This window comes from Lotus japonicus, chromosome 4 (genome assembly GCF_012489685.1).
Source record: "Lotus japonicus ecotype B-129 chromosome 4, LjGifu_v1.2".
Taxonomy (NCBI): domain Eukaryota; kingdom Viridiplantae; phylum Streptophyta; class Magnoliopsida; order Fabales; family Fabaceae; genus Lotus; species Lotus japonicus.
In genome coordinates this window covers 15,711,552-15,732,189 of record NC_080044.1, presented here as the reverse complement: position 1 = coordinate 15,732,189, position 20,638 = coordinate 15,711,552, and the positions used below count along the sequence as shown (strand labels likewise).

The following is a 20,638-nucleotide window of genomic DNA, read 5'->3' as shown; positions in this document are numbered from 1 at the left end:
GAAAGGAAAGAATGGGAAAGGAAAGGGAGATGATTTTTGAAGTTGTTTGGTTTGAGAGAAAAGAAATAAAAGAAAGTGAAAAGTTTTCTTTTCTCATGTTTGGTAGATAGGAAGAGGAAAGAAAGAAGATATAATTGTAAAATGACTTAAATACCCTTAATAAAATAAAATTATTTTAAAGAAAGTTTTATTAAATAAATGACATTCTTTTATATTTTTATCTTTCAATAGAAAAGAAAAATAACAAAATATTAAAAAGGAAAAATATTATTATTTATTTACCATTATAATCCTTGTTATTTTGTGAAAATTCAAACTATGCACATAATTTGAGAGTTGTAAGAAAAAATTATTGAATTCTCTTATAACGTTATATACGATACTTTAGATGTGATAAATTATTAACATGTCATTCATAGATATGTAAAAGATAATAATAGATTGGATAGCCAATATATCAAATCTCACACGTAATTATAAGGAGAATATAATATCTTCATACTGTTCTAAAAACTAGTGTGGGAGAGGTAATGATTTTTTTTCAAATAAGGGCATATTAGTCTTTTAAAATCAAATTTGCAAGTCTCCTGCTGTTTTTCGCCCAGTTTAGAGGGGAAAAGTTTTTCAGGTAGGACCCACAAAAATTATTCTTTCCCTCCCCTTTTAAATTGCAACCAATCAATATTGGAAAGAAAAGTTTTGGGGTGATTTTCTTTCATCATCAATCTTTCCCTTTCCTTTCCACTAAACCGAACACGCCGTTAATGTCGATAGTTTTTTTTTATTAATTATTTCTAGATTATGAAACATCTAGACATAGGCTAGTAATTAGTTGTTTCTATGATTTTCTAGGACCATGTAGAAATTTGTAGCATTTTCTAATAATATCATATAATTCTCCATTCTTGAGTCCACTTCTTCCTATGATTTTCTTTTAATAGACAATATTGGTGCATGTATTTTATTCTGGCAAAATTGGTGTGTGAGAATGTTCAGTTGAATTTATTTTCATGACAGTCAGGAGCTGGTCACTATTCTCCTATTGGAGGTTATCATGCTGGAAAGGACATGGCGCTTGTTTTGGATGTTGCACGTTTCAAGTATCCTCCCTATTGGGTCCCACTTACGCATCTTTGGGAAGGCATGAGTTATATTAATGAATTCACTGGAAAATCCAGAGGGTAAAGTTTATTGTTCACGCTAATTTTATTGACCTTGTAGTATGATTAGTCCCATTGTTAAAATGTTATTTAAGGTTGAGATCAATAACTGCAAATCCTGTGGCCCATGGTCAGCTTATGAATAAAACAACGACATCTGTTCTGGTTCCCGACCCCCTAACTTTGGTTCCCAACCCCCTAACTTCTCCCAGAAGCACGATCGCCCCAAAGGATAGAAGCACGACTGACCCCACCACCCAACAGGACGAGTACACTTAACCCCCCCATAGGACGTTCAGCAACGTACCCGACCAAGAAGGTGAGTCCCCGTCCCATGCTGAACGACCAACGTGAAAACAGAACAAACCGACGAAGGGATCCAACCGAGGAGTGCAAAGGAAGAGAACCACGAACTGACCCGAAAAGGATCTCCCGACCGACCAACGGGACGACCCCGGGTCCAGTCCGAGTACCAGCTCTCTCCGCGCCTCCCAACGTCCCTAGGAGGAAGGTGCGGTTCAACTCAACTGTCACATCTCTGGTACCTGTCTTCTGGGAGTGAGACATTGGACCAAGGCTTAAGACCTTGTCAGTAGCAACCAGAATCTTCAAACCGTTGGATCGCTAGAGTTGACTTTGGTTGCAGGCAGATCCAACGTCAGAGTGACTTGTCAGTAGCCTCTCATAACCCTTTTAGACTATGCCCACGTCACAGAACTTTCCATATAAAAAGGCCCCTCACCACTAGGGGCCAAGGTAACTTCTCTTATTTACTCTTTCCACTCTTTTCTACTTAAAACCGGGGTCCTCTAAATCACTTAGGCTAACTTAAGCTTCAGAGTGACTTGCAGCCCCCCCCCCCCTTTGGACCCGATCAACATCACAACGAAGGAACGCTCCCCTCAAGCTCCATCCTCGCCTCCCAGACCTTTACCGTCCCCTCCCTTCTCGCTACCCCGTCCCGGGTAGGTTTAATTGGCTTCCCCCGATCAAAAACAAAATACTTATTCCACTGGGTGAGGTAGGTTATATGTGTTAGGATTTAGTAACCCTAGCAGTAACCATAAGGTAGTGGGGATAATAAATTATTTTGGTATTTTTTAATATTTAAAACTGGAAATTAAACAAGAAGAGATAAAGAGAGAAGGATAAGAAAAAAAATCTTAAAGGATTCACAAGAATAAAACCCTTCGTTCTCTTCCAAGGGTAAAACTCTTTTACAAATCCAATACTCAAATCATACTCTATCCTAAGGAGAGTACTCCTATTTATGTTGAACTAACCCTACTAAGCAAATGACTTTGGCCCAATGTAGGTCCAACTCAAATAACAAAAACAACTCATTCCCAAGTAATAATAAAAGCAAACGGATAAAATCAAACTCAGACGAAAACACAAGAGGCCTATTGACCATAATTTAGAACCCTAACAATATGCATTATTTGACGTCATTACGCTTGTCCAAAAACCAAATTTTGTGGAATATCATTGTCTATAAGGTCCCCTTTAATAATATTTTAGAACCACCTTTTTAGCCTCCCTCCACACCTCTTCAAATGACATAGAACATGTTAACCTTTCTCACTGATGCCTCCAAAGGTCTTTGCTTGAACCACCTTAGTTAATTTTCCTCATCTTCCTCTCAGGTCCGTGTCACATCAATATCTCCTCTTATACGATCATTGCATATCTTGTCATTCTAGTGTGACATAAAATGAATTATTTTCTTAGAAGAATTTAAATATCTATGAAAGGACCTGGCCAATTTAAGTGATGAGAGTTTTATGGTTTCTCTTTTTGTTACAAGGTTTAAACACTGTTTGACCATCTTTTTAGTGTGAAGAATATATATATATATATATGCAATCTGGCTTTACATCTTCAGGTTCATGCTTATATCAAGGCCTCATAGGGAACCCGACATGCTTTATACTCTGGTATTTTTCTTTCTTTTGTATAGTGAGTTAGAATTTGACACTTTTAAAAGCATACTGTAAATAACATTGATGTTGGTGTGGGTTGGATGGGTCACCTACTTCTGCTGATCTTGCAGAGCTGCAAACACGAGAGCTGGAGTAGTATTGCAAAATTCCTAATCGATGATGTTCCTTCTCTATTAAAATCAGAGGATGTGAAAGACATTTGTAAGGTTCTTTCAGTTATAGTCACATCGCTACCATCCAACTTCGAAGAATTCATCAAATGGGTTGCGGAGATTAGGAGGCAAGAGGATGGTGGTCCAAGCTTATGTGAAGAGGAGAAAACACGAGCTGTTGTCAAGGTTTAATACATTTTATCTCAACTAGTCAACCATAATTCTCTTCAACACTGTTAAGCACGTTTGGATACACGACTATTTTTCATGAGATCAATTGATTCAAAGAGAAGCTACTCCTAACTAGTAGCTTTTGTGGTAGCTAGCTAGCAGAATTGATTCTGGAAAATTTGAACGTGAATCTAAACATGCAAATCTCCTTCAGTTATTTCATTTTACTGGTAATAGTCTCATGTGTTAACTGATTTGTTATGCAGGAAGATGTATTGAAACAGGTGGAGAGGACGAGACTTTTCAAACATGTGGCCTCTTTTTGCTGTCGAGAAACCTGCATGAAATGCGGGAAAGCTGATGATGACACGCCAATAACAAAAGTTTGTGCCACTGTGCTAAATGGCAACACTGAGTCCATAAGGATGCACCCAGCTAGCACTCATGTGTTAACAGTGCTTCTATTGTCCTTACCATCTACAACCTGGGCTGGTATCACAAATGAGAAGCTTTTGAGGGAAATTCATGGCCTAGTTTCAACTGAAAATCTTCCGGCGGCTTTGCTTCAAGAAGAGGTACTTATCTTTCATTTGTTGTTTTCTAAAATAAAATAAGATAATAACTCATTTTTATCTTTAATTTCTTCCCCCTTGCCCTGGGATGTCCCTTGGGAAACATAATCTTTTGATGCCTGCGAGTGGCCATAATCGTTCTCATTATTTAATCATGATGCTCAGGTATGCTTCAAAGCAAAAATACTGTACCCCTTGGAAGGGGGTACTTTCTTGATACCGTTTGATGTATCTGCAGTGCTCCTTTAGGACAAAATGTTTCTGTCTCAAGTTTTAAATACTTTAAGAAGTCAAATCACAATATTGTTAATATTGAAAGTATGAAATTCATTAAGTGCCCGTTTGGCATCCCGTTAGAAACGTGGTGTTTGAATTAACGTGATTTTGTTAAAATGATTTTGAGTAAAATTGTGTTTGAGTAAACGTAATTTATGTTTGGATGATTTGTTACAAACGCGACTTTAAAAAAATGAATATTGTTTGGATGATTTGTAACTAACGTGATTTCGGATAATAAGTTTGGAATTATAATTAAAAAAGACATTATCTTAATCAAAACCAATATTAACCGAAGAAAACTCAAAATTAACAAGCTGTATACAAAAATTAAAATACTTTTCAAACAAAAAATTCAAATAATAGTGGCCAAGAACAGAGCACCCAGTCCCTTCCAAACATGAACTTGCATCCTCTTCTCCTTTTTCCTTAAATTTTCCTGAATCCCCAAATTGTCTAGGCAAAATCAAACACCAAGCAACCACAGAAACACAAGTCTTGGTCGCTGGATGTTCAGATTTCCTGCAACGATGAAATTGGTGAGTGAGAAGAGGAAAGAAATCTGAAAAAAGATACATAAATTCCAGATCTTATGTGGAGGGAAGTGAGTCAAAGCTTTGAAGAGGGTTGGTGAAAGCCACAATTATTTTTTTAATATCATTTCTCAACACTCAAACGCCCAACGCCTGACGCAAAAGCTCCAATTTTTCGGTTCCAAAAAAACGCTATTTTGGGGTAGATGAGCGTTGATGCGTTTTGCAGAACGCATATCCAAACAGGGTTGCAGATCTGAAGAACCACGTAAATCTAAACGCAACGCCCATTTTCTGGCTGAAACGCCAAAACAAACAGGCCCTAAGAAACCTAAATTTTCTTTAACCCTAATCTGATAAGAAACCTTCTTAACAAATATGGAGGTCATTTGACTCTGTTAAAGTGCTTCTTGTGACATGACAAACTTCAAATTCTTTATCTGATGTGCCTTGCGACATGTTTGGTATATGTTGAAATCCTCTCCTACCAATGTTGGGTTTCTGAACATGTACTTAGTGCATGTTTGGTTGCACGTGTGAAATCTTCATTTGGATTCCAAAATTATGTTCATCCATAATTTACAAGATAGAGTGTCTTGGCTAATGTGATTTCGAGTGTGATTCCAACACATCCAAGCACGCTATTAGATTGGCATATGCGTGTTATAGTGCGTTATTAACTGGTCCACAAAAAATGCTTTCTTGGTCTTGCATAGGAGTACCGGTGTCAACCAATACCCATATCCATTGTATGCTATTATTCATCTAGATTAATCCGATTTTTTTTACCTCATTTCATCATATCATTCATTCAAAAAAAGATAAAAAAATTTGGGTTTGCCATATTCTATAGATATGACTTCACTATAGTATATACATATAACTTTGATATATTCAATTCAATGTATTAGAATGGGTTGCCCGGGACTTGAACCCGGAACTAGTCGGATGGAGTAGATATTTTATGGCTTATTAGCACTTTTGGTCCCCCAGGTTTCACATTTGTGCAAACGAGGTCCCTTAAGTTTAAATATAGCGTTTTAGTACCTCCACGTTTATCTCCGTCAACAGTTTTAGTCCCCCAGCGCATTTCCGTCCAAAAGTTAACGTTTTTTGCTGACGTGTATAATTTTTAATTGATGTGGACACCCATTAGGAGAGAGGACTCATAAGACACACCATGTGAGGTGCACATGCTCCCTCTTCTTCACCACTACCCAGAAACATCATCTTCTTCAACCCAACCTAAGCAAATCAACCCAGATTTATGCCTCTTTTCTCTTCTCTCTTGTGTGTTCAAACTTCAAAGTGAAAGAGAGGAAGATGATGCTGTGTTTGGGGTCCTGTTTTTGTTATGGTTTGAAGTGCAAAATCAATTATCAATTATCAATCACAATTGAAAGTGAGATATCAGATTGGAACATGAATGTGATGACACCATCAACTCGTGAAATCATGTCTCTTGTGCTTTGAGAAAGAAAGAGCAAAAATCCCCTTAAAAATCAAACCTTTCTCCCTCTCCATTCTCCACACCACCATCAGACCTTTCTCCCTCTCCATTTTTCACACCACCTATCTCCCTCTTCAATGTGGAAAGGTTCCTCCCTTCTTATTTATGGCATCGGATTCGAAGAGAGGAAAGCAAGATCTACCTCAAAGTTCCTTCCTTTCTGAAAAAAGAGGTCGCCGGAGTTGACGGTGGCAGCGGCGGTGTGGCCAAAGGGGAAACTGGTTAGTGGGTTTTTTTGCGGACAGGATGGTGGTTTCAATGGTGGTGGTCTCGTGATGAAAGGACACGGGAGTTCGCTGGAAAACGTCGTCGGAGTTTTCACCGGGAAACTCGTCGGAAATCACCTCTACGGTGGAGCACGGCGGGGGACGACGAGAGCAACTGGATCTTCCTCTGCTCGTGGCAACGATCCTCATGGTGGTGTTTGTTTTCTCAAAATGTGGAGGATTTGGAGGATTTAGCAAGTCTGGAACATTCAATTAAGCTTGTTAGCCCAACACCATCGTATTACATATCTCCCCTTTCATTCTCTATCTCATAAATTCTTCACGATCAACCATGTCGTCCACAACTCTATCCCCTGTAACCCTTTCACATGTATTACAATAAAAAATGTTGATTTTTTCTTTCATACTTTCTCTGTAACAAGCAAGTGACTTACTTTGTGTTTTGATTTCAGCTATGATAGGGAAGATGAAGAAGATGATAGAGAAGGAGATGAAGATTATGAATATTTTGGGTTCAGATTGGGTCACCTGAGGGCCACATGATGTTTTTTTTTTATCCCATTAACCTTTCTCTCTCCTACTCTCATGCCACCTCAATTAAAAAACTGCCAAATCAGACAAAAACGTTAACTTTTGGATGGAAAGGCGCTGGGGGACTAAAACTGTTGACGGAGATAAACGTGGAGGTACTGAAATGCTATATTTAAACTTAAGGGACCTCATTTGCACAATCGTGAAACCTAGGGGACCAAAAGTGCTAATAATGTATTGTTTAATGAAATTAAACAATAAAACAAGAAAAAAAACCCTCCCCAAGCCGTTCTTGCATTTTTCATTGCATACGGCTTTCCCTACACTTAACTTTTGCTAATTTTACTTCATCTTCATTCGTCAACTTGAACTTGTTATGAAATTTTGCATTTCAGGTTTTGCATTTAAGACGTCAGCTACACATACTCAAGAGATGTCAAGAAGGTAAGGTAGATGGGGATCTTGGTGTACCTTCGTCTAAGCAGCTCCTTAATTCTTATTCGTCCATGACGAGGCTTTGTTTGAGAACCAGGGTCGCATTTTAATACACTAGGGTTATTTATACACCAATGATAAGAAAATTGAATTCATGAAAATTAAGCAACAAACAAGAGAATTGAAACAATAAATTCAAGTTTGAATTCAGGAAAATTTAAATATCCATAAAAAGTGATACATGAGAAAGTGAATAGTAAGAGAGAAAATTAAAATAGAAAGGTTCTAAATGTTGTACCACTTAAGCAAAATCATTGTTCTTTCTCTTTGCTTTGTTTGAGTTGTTTCTTTAATTAAACAAATCTCTATTAGACAATGAAATTTTCTTCTCTTTGGCCTTTGCCTTGTATTTTTCCTTTCTTTGTGCTTCTGTTTCACGGCTTCTGTTTCTATGTTTTTAAATTGTAGTTTCCTCTTAGTTTTTAAATTATACTAGATCTTGTGGGACCCACAGCATGTGTTAAAAGAAAAACAAGAAGAATAATAGGTTCTCTATAAACGTATAAAAAAAAAGTGTCGTGCTGCCCATTGCTAGTTTGCTACCTCACGTGCTGTGATGTCTAGACTAGGGGTGACTGCCTCAAAAAAAATTTCTTTGGAATTGTTAGGAAGCCAGGGGTGACTTCCCTGTGCTTAGTCACCCCAGTGCTTCCGCCACTGGGTATTTTAGAGGAAAATTAAGAATTCTTTACATTTGATAGTAGGAATAAGATGTTGTCTAAGATGTAATAGTGAGTGGGTCTTGCACCCATGCCATACATGTTAGGAACAATGGAATCACACCACCTATCAGAGTAGAGAATTGGAAACTGATTGGTTCTGTTAATAGATTTTTTTAACTTATTTTAATTTGTTTTGCTTTTGTCAATAAAGACCTTTACTATAGGAGGTGGTCTATCACACTTAACCCCTTCGCCCCTCTTTTCCTCCCGGAGCCTCCCTCCGACCACCATCGATGAAGAAACACCAGATCTCTGAGAAGCCAATCTCTTCCCCTCTTCCCTTTCTTCAACTTCTGCCCCTTTCTGGGTTTAGAAGATGTGAAAACCCAAAAATGTTGTAGCAGAGCCCATCATCATAGGCAAGATAACTTGGCTTACCACTCTTCTCTCAGAACTTGGTCACCCTTTGCCCTCTATGCCTAGAATTCATTGTGATAATATTGGGACCACGTATCTATGTGCAAACCCAGTTTTTCACTCAAGAATGAAACACTTGGCCATTGATTTTCACTTTGTCAGGGAACTAGTTCAACAAGGTAAGCTCACTGTCTCTCACATATCAACTAAAGACCAACCAGCTGATGCCTTGACTAAACCTTTATCTGCTGCCAAGTTCTGCACATTTAGAGACAAGATGCATGTCATTGATGGTGACATCATCTTGCGGGGGCGTAAAGATAATCAGTTACCACAAGAAGAGGAGCAGCAAATATTTTCTGTTAGCACGTGAAGAGAAGCCATTATGTATCTGTTGTGAATTGGTATATTAATACATTATGTATCTATATCAAGTTGCTATTTTATCTCCAGTTTAAATTTAAATGTAGAGCTTATATCTCTTGAGTTGTTAGTCACTATGTGTATATATAGAGATACATGTAATGTTGAATTGGCAATAAAATACAGTTCTGCTATATACTCTTTTAGGCTATCTGTGTCAGGGGAACCAGCTCTATCTGGAAAAGTGACAGCGCAGCTGAAGGTGCAACTAACTTTCAAAAGTTCCTGTTTTTATTTACCAATTCTCTCATTGTGCTAAGGTCTTAAGAAATAAAATCCCAATCCCATCCCGGAGTTGTCACTGGTTAATTATTGTTTCTTTAAAACATTAGGATATAATGGTGCTAACTGCTAAATTACTTGAAAGTCCAACAAAATCAGGAAACGAGGGTGGCGTTGGATTTAGAAAAAGGAATGATGATGAGAAAAAGCCTACTAAGCAGCTTACAAAATGGTTCAAATCCTAGTTGAAGCACAAGGCAAAACAAGTGAACAAAATAAAATTGCCCAGTCTACATGGCAAAGCATAAGATTCATACATCAAGCTCTTCCAAAAGATAAGCTCATTGACTGTTACAAAAATCTACTCAAAGCTTGAACACCTGAATTGTTAGCAAAGCTTGCAACCAAAAAAAGATATTGCAACACATGGCAACAAGAGCATCATCCCTGAGGAGGAGCACCCACTACCACAAAAATGGCTTTGGGCAGCGGCTATGGGGTAGCGGTTCACTGTTTACCGCTGCCCAAGTCTTATAGCAAAAAAAAAAATATGGAAAGAAGCTATCTTGTAGCATTAAAAAAACAGAAAAAATCAATTTTATAATGAAACCGCTACTCAAATAAAATTTCTCGGTGCTAGGTAGCGGTTACTGGAACCGCTACCCAAATTGAACCCTTTTCCCCCAAATTTATCAAAACCCTACTTGCGAAATCCTTTTCCCTTTCCTTCTCTCGTGAACGCAATAACCCTTGCTCGATGTCGTAACCGTCTTCGCATCTGAACCACAAGCCTTGGCTGCCTTCCACCAGTGCTCGACACAAGCTCGGCAGGGGCACAAGCTCTACAGGTGACATCTCCCTTCTTTCATCTTACCTTCTTTTTTTACTGCTGCTTCTGTTACTCACGCGTCTCCCTACTTTCGCGATCCTGATCTCAACCCTTCCTCGTTGCCATCACCGTCTCTGCATCTTAGAGAGTCGTAGTTCCGCGCCGCATCTCAAGGAGCCCTAGTTCTGCGCTGTCTCTCTCTCTTCACCGAGCCTTGGTTCCGTTCTGCTGCTTCGTCACCGGCTCACAACACATCTCGCCGCTCTTCAATTCTCTTCTGCACCTTGATTCCCCATAGCCAAATCAGCTTCACCAATAATAGGTATCATTTTCATTTTGTTGTTTGGGCTTTTGAATTGAATTCGGTGAAGCTCAATTTCTGCATCATGATAAATCGAAATAAAAAATTTGATTGCATTTCTTATGCTGATATGCTACCTCTTGCTGCTAGAAATTTTGTTCTTATGGTTTGTTTATGTGACTAGGACCTACGTATCTCCAATTCATTGACTTGGGTCCTCACTATATTGATTTTTAAGGATTTCTTCTGGTTGTGTATTATTAGAAGATTGGCTTGATTTAATCTTGAACATAACAGCTAAACAGAGAAAGGAAGTGGAAATCCATTTATTCCTTTATTATGTTTTTCTGGAATGTGTATTCGTACTCTAAATGTGCATTATCTTTCCCTGAAAAATTAGCAAACCATTTATTTGTCTAAATGAATTTTTATGTTGGTTCAGCTAGTTGAATACTCATGTCTTTATGTGTGCATATTTGTGTTATTTTATGGTCTTTTGCTCTAGATACTCCAGGAGGTGCTCTGGTTGTGTGCTTCAAGATGTGCCAAGTGTGTATTCAAGGTTAATCCGCTCATGTTTCTAATCATGTACTGTTATGTGTTTAAACTTATACAAAGTTGGTGTTTCTCCTAAATCTCTGGTGTGAAAGTTGTTGGATGTTTTTCCTTTTGTTTATCCTTGTAGGTAACATGGGTTGAGCATGGAAAAGTAGAAGAGAAACCTGACCATCAGATATTCCGTAAGAATGGCAGTTGGAGCACAACGCTGGTTATGAGTTTTGCAGAGACTGTGTGAAAGGGTTGCTAGCCTCATGGTCATGGCCAGAAACATATCAGATCCTAGAGGTTCTCAAAATCTTATCTACCTTTTGTCAAATTTATGATAATTGTATATTAAGTTATAAATTTTCCCAACTTAGTAAAAAATGGTGCATGAACTGAGCTATAACAAAATTAGGGAAACTAGTTCAGTTATAGAATAATAGAATAGACTAAAAAAACAGATATAATAACTTTGATTTTACTTATTTTCTCTGCTTTGTAGTGATACCTTCTTCAGAAGCAAGGAAAAACTAGATGAAACTAGCTCAAGGTATGACAGAAACATTTAGCCTTAACATGAACACCTTTGGTGGCCAATCTTGGACTGCCATATCAGATTTCCCTGAAGACACAGTTAGAATCACATCTAGGAAAACCACAACCTGGGCAGCCTAATGGCTAATGGGGTGATTCTCAGTGCAGTTTCAAGTTTCAACCATCTGACTTCCTTATCCTCACACCAAGGTCTTTGATCTTCTAAGGAATGAATGTCAAAGATCTAAGGTACCACAAACAATTCATAATAGCATGTGTAGTTTTCACGAGTTTTCTATTTTGCTTTAGCTTTCTATTGTTATTTACTAAGTGAATTATTGTTTTATCACATTAGTGAATTATTTACTGGATGGTGTCTGATTGGTTTGGTAGCATGTGTGCGAAGATGCAAGATTAGCCATGAAAGTTTATTCAGTGAATTGTTGTTTTATCACATTAGTAAATTATTTACTGAATGGTGTATGATTGATTTGGTTGCAGGAAAAGGGATTAATTATCTCCATGAAGCCTCTTATTGTGCCTTGGGATCTCAAATCCCCAAACATGTTGGTATAACTAGTATTTTTCTTTGATTTTTTGTTAGCCCTCTATATTCTGAACTAGTTTAAAGCTTTTAGTTATCAATATGTTTCTAGTTAGTGATAATTTCATACCTTTTCATAGAGTTTTAGTATAGTAAGTTGGTACTTGAGTGTGTCCTAGGTCCTAGTATATTTATTGGGTTTAGCAATGAAACATCATGTATATCTTTTGATTTAATCTTCTCTTGTCTATGAGTTTTTGGAGGCCAGGGAATTTGGATTCAGTATGAGTTTTATATGTGTGTTGATGTTTCTATTTAATCTAAAAATATTTGTTTCATATGGTTGAATATAGTTTGGCTACAAAATAAAGGTGCGAATTGGCAAAATATTGCCACAAATACTTGTGGGGGTGACAAACCGCCACTATTCTACAAAAAATATTTAAAAATAAAAACGTGTTAGGTAGCGGTTCTGCCCAAGGTTTAACGCAAAAAAAAAAAAAAGGCTGGCAGTATTGGTAGCGGTTCCCATTGGTATGAACCGCTACCCCAGATCAATTTGCGCAGCGGTTATTAACCGCTACCTATCTTTAGCACCGCTGAGTTATGCACCACTCATTTAACCGCTGCCTAACTTGTTATAGAACCGCTACCTAAAGGCATTTTTGTGGTAGTGACCCGTATCGATCATGAGAAAGTCTACAAGAAGTTGCACTCGCAAGAATAAAACCTGTTTAATGAATAGTGCTAATTAGTATCACCAACTCATAAATGATATCAACTTAGCCGGTAAGTATTATTATAACAATTTCCTCAAAACTAGTCATTTCTCTTCAATTAGTTATCATGAATTCACTCTTAAAGTACTGAAAAAGCTGGTTCTAACGAAAACATTACCTCTTCCTGAAGTAAGAGAGGAAGATTTTCAGTTATTAGCCCAGTAACTTCGGCACGCAACTTCTCTTCTTTGATGGCCGACCATATATGCCAAGGCAAGGCCAATAAAAGCACTGTTAAGACATTTGCAGTGACCAACACATCAAGTTCACTGCTAAAATGTGGCAAAAACAGGGCCACATGCTTGAAGAGTTCTGTCCTCTGCACCTGTTGCAACACCTCTTCCTGCATAACAAATCAGTTAACACTTGAGACTATTAAAAGTAAAATAAACTAACTAACTGTAGTTGATTTGCATGTTAAAACTTGAGACTATTAAACCTTGACAATAGCTCGTGTTTTCTCCTCTTCTTCACTTAAGATTGGACCACCATCCTCTCGCCTCCTGTCCTCCGCAACCCATTTGCTGATTTCTTGGAAGTTAGGTAGCGATGTGACTATAAGTGAAAGAACCTTACGTATGTCTTTCACATCCTCTGCTTTCAGTAGAAGAGGAACATCATTGATTAGGAATTTTGCAATACCATGCCAACTTTCATGTTTGCAGCTCTGCAAGATCAGCAAAAGTAGGCAACATCAATGTCATTTACAATATGCTTGAAGTGTCAAATTAATTCTGATTCACTTTATAAAGGAATAAAAAATACCATAGTATAAAGCATGCCAGCTTCAATTATCAAAAAAAAAAAAAAAGCATGCCAGCTTCCCTGTGAGGCTTTGAGACAAGCATGAACCTGAAGAGGATAAAGCCAAATTGCATATATAATTAACATCAAAAAGATGACCAAATAATGTTTAAACCATGTAATAAAAGAGAAACCATGAAACTTTCTCATCACTTATCCAAAAGTTAACCTCAATTACATTCTAACAGTTGGATCAATCAAGCTAGAAGGTAAATGAAATAAACTTTACCCCCTGGTTTTTCCCGTGGACTCATCAACACAATTCATGCCTTCCCAAAGAACCGTAAGGGGGACCCAATGGGGAGGATACTTGAAACGTGCAACATCCAAAATAAGCACCATGTCCCTTCCAGCATGATAGCCTCCAATAGGAGTAAAGTGACCAGTTCCTTTCTGTCACAAAAATAATTAAAAAGAATCAACTAAACATTCTCACCGAAGGTTATTAAAACCGAACCGGTGATCAAACCGGTGAGAGCACTGGTTCAAGGTTCATTGGTTCAACCGTATTAGAACTGTGGTCTGACCGATATTACTGCTATAAATTAATTAATATTATTTTAAAATAAATACATAATATATGAATATATGAAGTAAAAAAATATTGATTTCAATATATAATAAGAAAGAAATATTGAATTAAAATATATTATCCATTACTTCATAATCAATATCAATATCAATATCAATCAATCAATCAATCAATATCAATATCAATATCATATATATTAGAAAAGAACAACTTTTAGCATGACGTGTCAGCACCAGATTAATTCTTAGTGACGTGTCATTCTCACGTTAATTCTCATAAAAAAAATTCCACGTGTCATTCTCAGGTATTTTTAGAGTATTAATTAATTTTTATGGTATTTTTATTGAATTTTCGGATTTTTAATTAATTCTGGATTTTATGAGTTTTTATTGTGATTTGCTAGATTTTGGTAGTTTTTATCTATATTTGTTTCTCTATTTTAGATTAGTATCTACATAAAAAATATTTTTTTAAGATTTTGTTTTGTTTTTATTGTTATTTGTTAGATTAATTATTATTAGTCTTATCTCATTGAGATATAGTTTAGATTTGTTACTCTATTTTAGATTAGTATCTACTTAAATAGTTAAATAGAGATAGGTTTAGATAGATTTAGTTTCTTTTTATCTCTTTGTTAGATTAATAATAAACTAAATCTTAACAAATATTCAACTGAGTCCTTATATGTCTTTGACTTCTCTGCATTTTTAGGACTTTCTTCTTCCTCATCTTCTCTATTCGTACAACTTGCTTTGTTCCCTTTTTATAGACAATATTTTGTTCTATTTCTGCAGTTTTATGCTATCTTTAATCCATGGAGACTACCTTCTTGATTGAATGATTGACTTTTACTTAATTTTTTCCTGACCGACAAAGAGTAAACGTGTTTTGATTCAGGTTCGATGTGAGAATTTTTAAAATTGCTATGTTCGCACAGATCCTTCTCAAGGATGACCTTCAAGCTCTCTGTTTCAGAGACCGTGAATGAGGAATAAATTGATTGAAGAGGTAAGCTAACATAGAAATAGAAACCGTTTTGTGTTTTATGATTTTGATATGTTATTTGAATTGTGATCATTGTTATTGCTCACCTAAAAGCGGCTATTGTTTGTATTTGCGTATAATTTTCAATTGATATGTTTTAATTTTAAACTACTAAAATGCTACCTACGTGAGATTTTATTTTATATAAAAAGTAACATTATACTTTTTTATACAATCATTATATTCTAAACTAATTGATTGATATTATTTTAATAGAAAAATTTAATATAATTAATTTTAGTATTGTTTTCAAAATTTTAAGAGTGTATATTTATATATGTTTATAACTATAATAATTGGATAGTAAGAAAAGTACGAGGAATAAAAAATATTAATACATATGTACTATAAAATTATGACCTAAATTTATTAGTGCTAACAAATTAGAGTTACGAGATCTCACGGGGAGGAACATTTTATATGTAAAATGAAAATTTGTAGGAGTTAAAAAAAAAATCATTTTTTCTATAACTTAAGTGTATTTTTAATAATTTAAACAATAATTATATATTTATGTATAACAACATATTTAAAACACAAAAACATTACCCTTTATGCAACACGAGTACATCTTCACAAACAAAATTCAGTTATACATCACATATGCAAAACTTAAAGCTTTTGACTTATTAACTTATGTGTTTTTCAAAATCTTTATAGGCTTAATTGCAACTTTGGTCCCCGACGTTTACCAATGTCACGATTTTGGTCCCCCACCTAATTTAATTACATGGATGGTCCCTGACGTTGTAGGCCGTGTGCAACGTTAGTCCTACCGTTTATTTCTTAATGGAGGAGGTTTACGTGGACTTCCAGTTGGAGAGAGAAAGGAGGTATGATGAGAGAGGGAAGCACGTGAGTATCATGTGACCCTTATCTGAACCCATTATACCCAAACCCCTGATCTCCCTGGAACGAAGAAGTTAACGCGATTTAGATCCCTAGGGTTTCAGATTTGGTTATAATGAGTTCATATAAGGTTCACGTGAGTTCACGTGATACTCACGTGCTTCCTCTCTCCTCAGATCTCCTTTTTCTCTCCAACTAGACGTCCACGTAAACCTCCTCCATTAAGAAATAAACGGTAGGACTAATGTTGCACACGACCTACAACGTCGGGGACCATCCATGTAATTAAATTAGGTGGGGGACCAAAATCGTGGCATTGGTAAACGTCGGGGACCAAAGTTGTAATTAAGCCATGATTGCCATCTTTATATTAGTTAATTCAGTGTATGCTTACAAAACACTAAAATTAAGTGTCTGAATTTATGTTCTTTAAATATCTACATCTTTATTATGATTGTTCTTACATTCTTAGCATCTTAAATATTTTATAATTTAAAATATTAATCAATGTATCAAATACAATAAACAAATTCCCCGTGCAATGCGCGGGTAAAAAACACTAGTATTTTTTTATATAATAACTAATATACTCGCATCATGGTCTTTTATTGTGTATATTAATTTTTAAATGAAATTGATATTGATTTATAACCAACCGCACAAACACAAGTCATTTAAAAAAAAAAGTATGTGGAATGGAAGATATAACTTGGTGTTGTCTTCGGTGGTACAGTTAAAAACTGTCTCATGGTGGTTCAGTTAAAGGATATCCATCAGATATAATAGTTTAAAATTAAATGGTTGAGATTAATTTTGGTTGAATGTTAAATTTACTAAAATGTCCTTGACCCCAATTTCAATCTACCACCATCCTCAACATCTCTCACTCCTCTGCCCCTCTCTCCTCACCTCCGACCGGCCACCACCACCACCGCACAACGGGACCAGATCTCCTCCTTCATAGATTCGTATCCACAAAATCTTCCACATCTGATATTCCAGATTCCTTCAACGAGTTCCTCTTTTTCTTTGCTGAGCCTTATGAACATGAGCAAATTTTAGTTCAAGATCTAAGCTTTCCAGATCTCCTCCATCAAAATTTCCAGTGCAGTGCAGATGAACAAGAAAAAGGTCTCAGTGCGATAAGGGATGGGGCGTTTTAGTTCGGAGGGGAGGTGGGAGAGGAAGAGGCGGCGGCGGGAGCAGAGGTCGTAGGCGGCAAGGGCGTTGAACGGAGGGAGCGGCTCAAGGGCGTGGAGGGCGCTGCTTCTTCTTCATCCCTCGATCTCTCAATCCCCTGTAAGGCTGTAACCAAGACAGAATAAACAAAGCAGAACAATACAACCCTAATTCTCAAATTAAGAACCAAAACCACGTGATTGAAGATGGGCAATGGAGAATACATGTAAAGGTGGGTAAAGGGTAGATGGGGTTGGATCAAAATCGTATTTGATGATGATGTATGTATTCTTCCTCATATGCAATTGATAGCCGAGAAAAGGTCTTGAAAAATTGAGCAAGAGTTGAAGAAAGTGGTGAATTAGTGGTAGAAGGAGAAATATTGAAAATTTTCCCAAAAAGATATGACATATTGGGTGGAAAACTCTGAAAATTCCCTTTCTGCTGATGTTCTTCCAGAATATGGGTCTGATTTGTTTCAGGTGAGGGGAGAGGTGGTGAGAGAAAAGGAGAAGAATGGAAGGTTAAAATAAAGAATGGACAATTTTGTAATTATCATGTGAAATAGTGATTGCACCATGGTGAGTCAGTTTTTAACTGACCCACCAAAGACTTCGTCATATAACTTACAGGTTGCATAAAAAAAAATAACTTAAAGGCACAAACCAGCCCACTACGATGTTTGAAGCAAAAAAAGCCCAGGTACGTAGTTATTATTTAGAAATTAGAAAACAAACCCTAGTATTCACTCATCCCAGTGACTACACAGCCGCACATCAACATTCATTTTTTTTTTGATAGGTCGCACATCAACATTCATAATTTATGCAACCTTTTATCATCTTCTCATCGAGGTAAAAGAACATGGTTGTTAAGTGCTGCAGTGGAGGAAAAAGAATGCTTTCCAAAATTAAAAGTTGCAAACTGCATAGAAGATGATAGAATAGAACAATATGAATAATTTATTTATTCTATTTTCTGTAATTACGTAGGTAATTAGGTTTAGTCATTATTATTTAGTCAACTGTATTTTGTATAAATACCTCATCTATTATCAATAATAGACACGGAAAATATTTCCTTCATGGTATTATTGAGCAGGTTCAGATCCATCCCTATCTGACCTACTTTTATTTTATTTTTTTTAATATTATTTTCTTCTCCTTCTCTGTGCACAAGCCGCAGCCGCCTCCCACACATAGTGCAGCCACCGCCGCTGACGTCCACCCGTGCCTCCTCCGTCATTAAATACGCCAAAAACAACTTTATTATTAAATACGCATGCATTTCTTTGTAGTAATTGATATTAAATAATTAGCACTGAAGTAGACTTAAAATTTTATTCATTTAAAAAATATAGAAAATCATTATGTGAATTTGAAAGATATGAAATCAAGTAATAAATTTTAATATCTTAAATAAGTTATAAAGACATATTTTTACACATTATATCCACAATAAATTAATTTTAACTTTTAAAATTATAATAAGAAATGATTTTATTAGTGTAAAGAATTATTTATTAAATTTAAACTTATTAAACTTTGGTCATAGTTATTTTACTCCGTTATTCTTTTTCAAGTAATTTCTACTAATATATAATAGACCAAATATTATATTTAAAGAATTTTTTCAACGAATACACACATATTATAATTAATGGTAAATACCTATAGAGCACCACTTTTTTATTTAAAGACAACATTTTCTTAATTATTTTTTAATAAATATTATTTTATTATATTTAATTTTAACTCTCAATATTTTTTTGTGTATCAAGATATTACATAGTTTTATTTTAACTTTCTCCCCTTCAATTTATGATTGATAATTAATATTCTAACATTTTTTAATTAATACTTATAAATATTTTTTTATAAGTAACTGAAATGTATAATTAATAGTTAATACAATTAAAAAATGGGAGTTTTTTATTATTTAATATATTTTCTATTTTTACTATTTAATATATAGTACAACCATATGATTTAATGTAGTTTTTTTTATAGTTGATGATTGTTTTCTTGAAATAAAGAAATAATAAATGGGTAATGTAAAAAAAAACTCAAAATTTAGTTTATAATTTTATTATTTAGTATAGGTAGCTAAATTAATCTTTATATTTAATTTATTTAATAAAAAATTATTACATAATTTAATTCAAAGGTTACATTATATTGGCATGTGTAAAGTCAAAAAATAAAAAGATTGACATGTTTCAAAAGTTACATTATATTGAATGTTAAATAGAAATTTAATTTGGTTAACTTCATTGTTTAATGTATTTAATACTTATAGCTCAAGTGAGCTTTACATATATATATATATAGATTTTCTACGCAATAATGTATTGCTTTTTGTTAAATCATATTTCCTTTGGGATTTTATAGTTCAAAGACATTGGTCAGAATAAGCATAAAACAAAAGTTCAAAAAAAAAAAAGCATAAAACAAGGCACAAGATAACATGATGTAATCTTGCAAACAAATCAGGGCTTAGGGTGGCAACTCGAAGAGGGACTTGATTTGTCTTCATAAAGAAAAGATAAGGGCAGCAACAGTAAAAAGGGAAGTGAGGAGGAGGGTATTTTCCAGGAAAAACAGAGGAGGGGATTTCCGTAGAAAAAACTGAGGAGGAAGAGTAGAAGCACCAAAACCTTTTGGACCAAAAGGGATTAAAGTAATTTTAGAATCACCAAAAGTGATGTAAAAAGTCCACATGAAAAGACATGTAAGTATCTTTGTCCTAATTTGAATTTATAAAAAACTGTTAAAGGACAAATAGACATACAAAATATTTCTAGAGACCAATTTGGATCTAACGCTATATGTCAGGACTGAGGAGATCTCCAACATATTTAACCATGGATGAAATTTCAAGAAAGTACTATACCAAGCTTTAAGAAATTAGAAGCAAACCTTATCCATGACATATATAGGCTTGTGTTCAATGTCCGGCAGAAAAGCTGTCAAGAAAACACCAACTGCTACCTTTTCTGGAAATTTGTCCATGGCAAATGCTATATTGAGACCTCCAAGGCTGTGACCCACGAGAACTACCTTTTCATTTGGGGGAATTGATGCCATGAACTGTATTAAAGGCTCAGAGTATTGTGAAATAGTATCAACCTCTTCAATTTTCTTCATATTGATCCCAGAAGCTGCAAGATCAACCACTGTGACCTTGTGCCCAGCAGATTCCAGGCGTGGCTTAACCTTGTACCAGCACCAAGCGCCATGGCAAGCCCCATGCACTAGCACATAATGGTTCCTATCTTCACAAATATTATCTGAGCCCATAATATGGTTTAATTTCTTTTTGGTGTATGACGGTCTGCTTCACACGATCCTTTCTTCTTGCTATATATAGAAAGTGAATTAAATATCCTCGAGCAGAATAGTCAAGA

At 35.6% G+C, this 20,638-nt stretch overlaps 2 protein-coding genes across 4 annotated transcripts in view; one reads left to right on the top strand and one right to left on the bottom strand.

The window, feature by feature from the left end:
* LOC130712364 (glutathione gamma-glutamylcysteinyltransferase 1-like) overlaps positions 1-9,114 on the top strand; it is an 18,097-nt gene extending 8,983 nt beyond the window's left edge. Inside the window, exons 2-6 of the mRNA XM_057562198.1 lie at positions 1,018-1,181; positions 3,046-3,097; positions 3,214-3,441; positions 3,693-4,001; positions 7,471-9,114. Of these exons, the coding sequence (XP_057418181.1) occupies positions 1,018-1,181; positions 3,046-3,097; positions 3,214-3,441; positions 3,693-4,001; positions 7,471-7,620 (903 nt within the window). The 3' untranslated portion in view covers positions 7,621-9,114. The remainder of the gene's footprint in view (positions 1-1,017; positions 1,182-3,045; positions 3,098-3,213; positions 3,442-3,692; positions 4,002-7,470) is intronic.
* On the bottom strand, positions 4,545-20,638 carry LOC130715221 (methylesterase 1-like). 3 transcript variants are annotated; one of them, XM_057565297.1, is made up of 6 exons: positions 20,151-20,638; positions 13,858-14,021; positions 13,590-13,676; positions 13,264-13,491; positions 12,943-13,167; positions 4,545-4,796 (listed from the first exon to the last, which is right to left on the bottom strand). In XM_057565297.1, exons 1-3 carry the CDS (start codon positions 20,529-20,531, stop codon positions 13,619-13,621), a joined length of 603 nt encoding a protein of 200 aa, XP_057421280.1. In that variant the 5' UTR covers positions 20,532-20,638; the 3' UTR covers positions 4,545-4,796; positions 12,943-13,167; positions 13,264-13,491; positions 13,590-13,618. The 3 variants fall into 3 exon arrangements, with proteins under 3 accessions (XP_057421280.1, XP_057421281.1, XP_057421282.1); XM_057565298.1 differs by lacking the exon at positions 4,545-4,796 and adding an exon at positions 10,532-12,775; XM_057565299.1 differs by lacking the exons at positions 4,545-4,796; positions 12,943-13,167; positions 13,264-13,491; positions 13,590-13,676; positions 13,858-14,021 and adding an exon at positions 16,823-17,358 and having other exon boundaries at positions 20,151-20,615.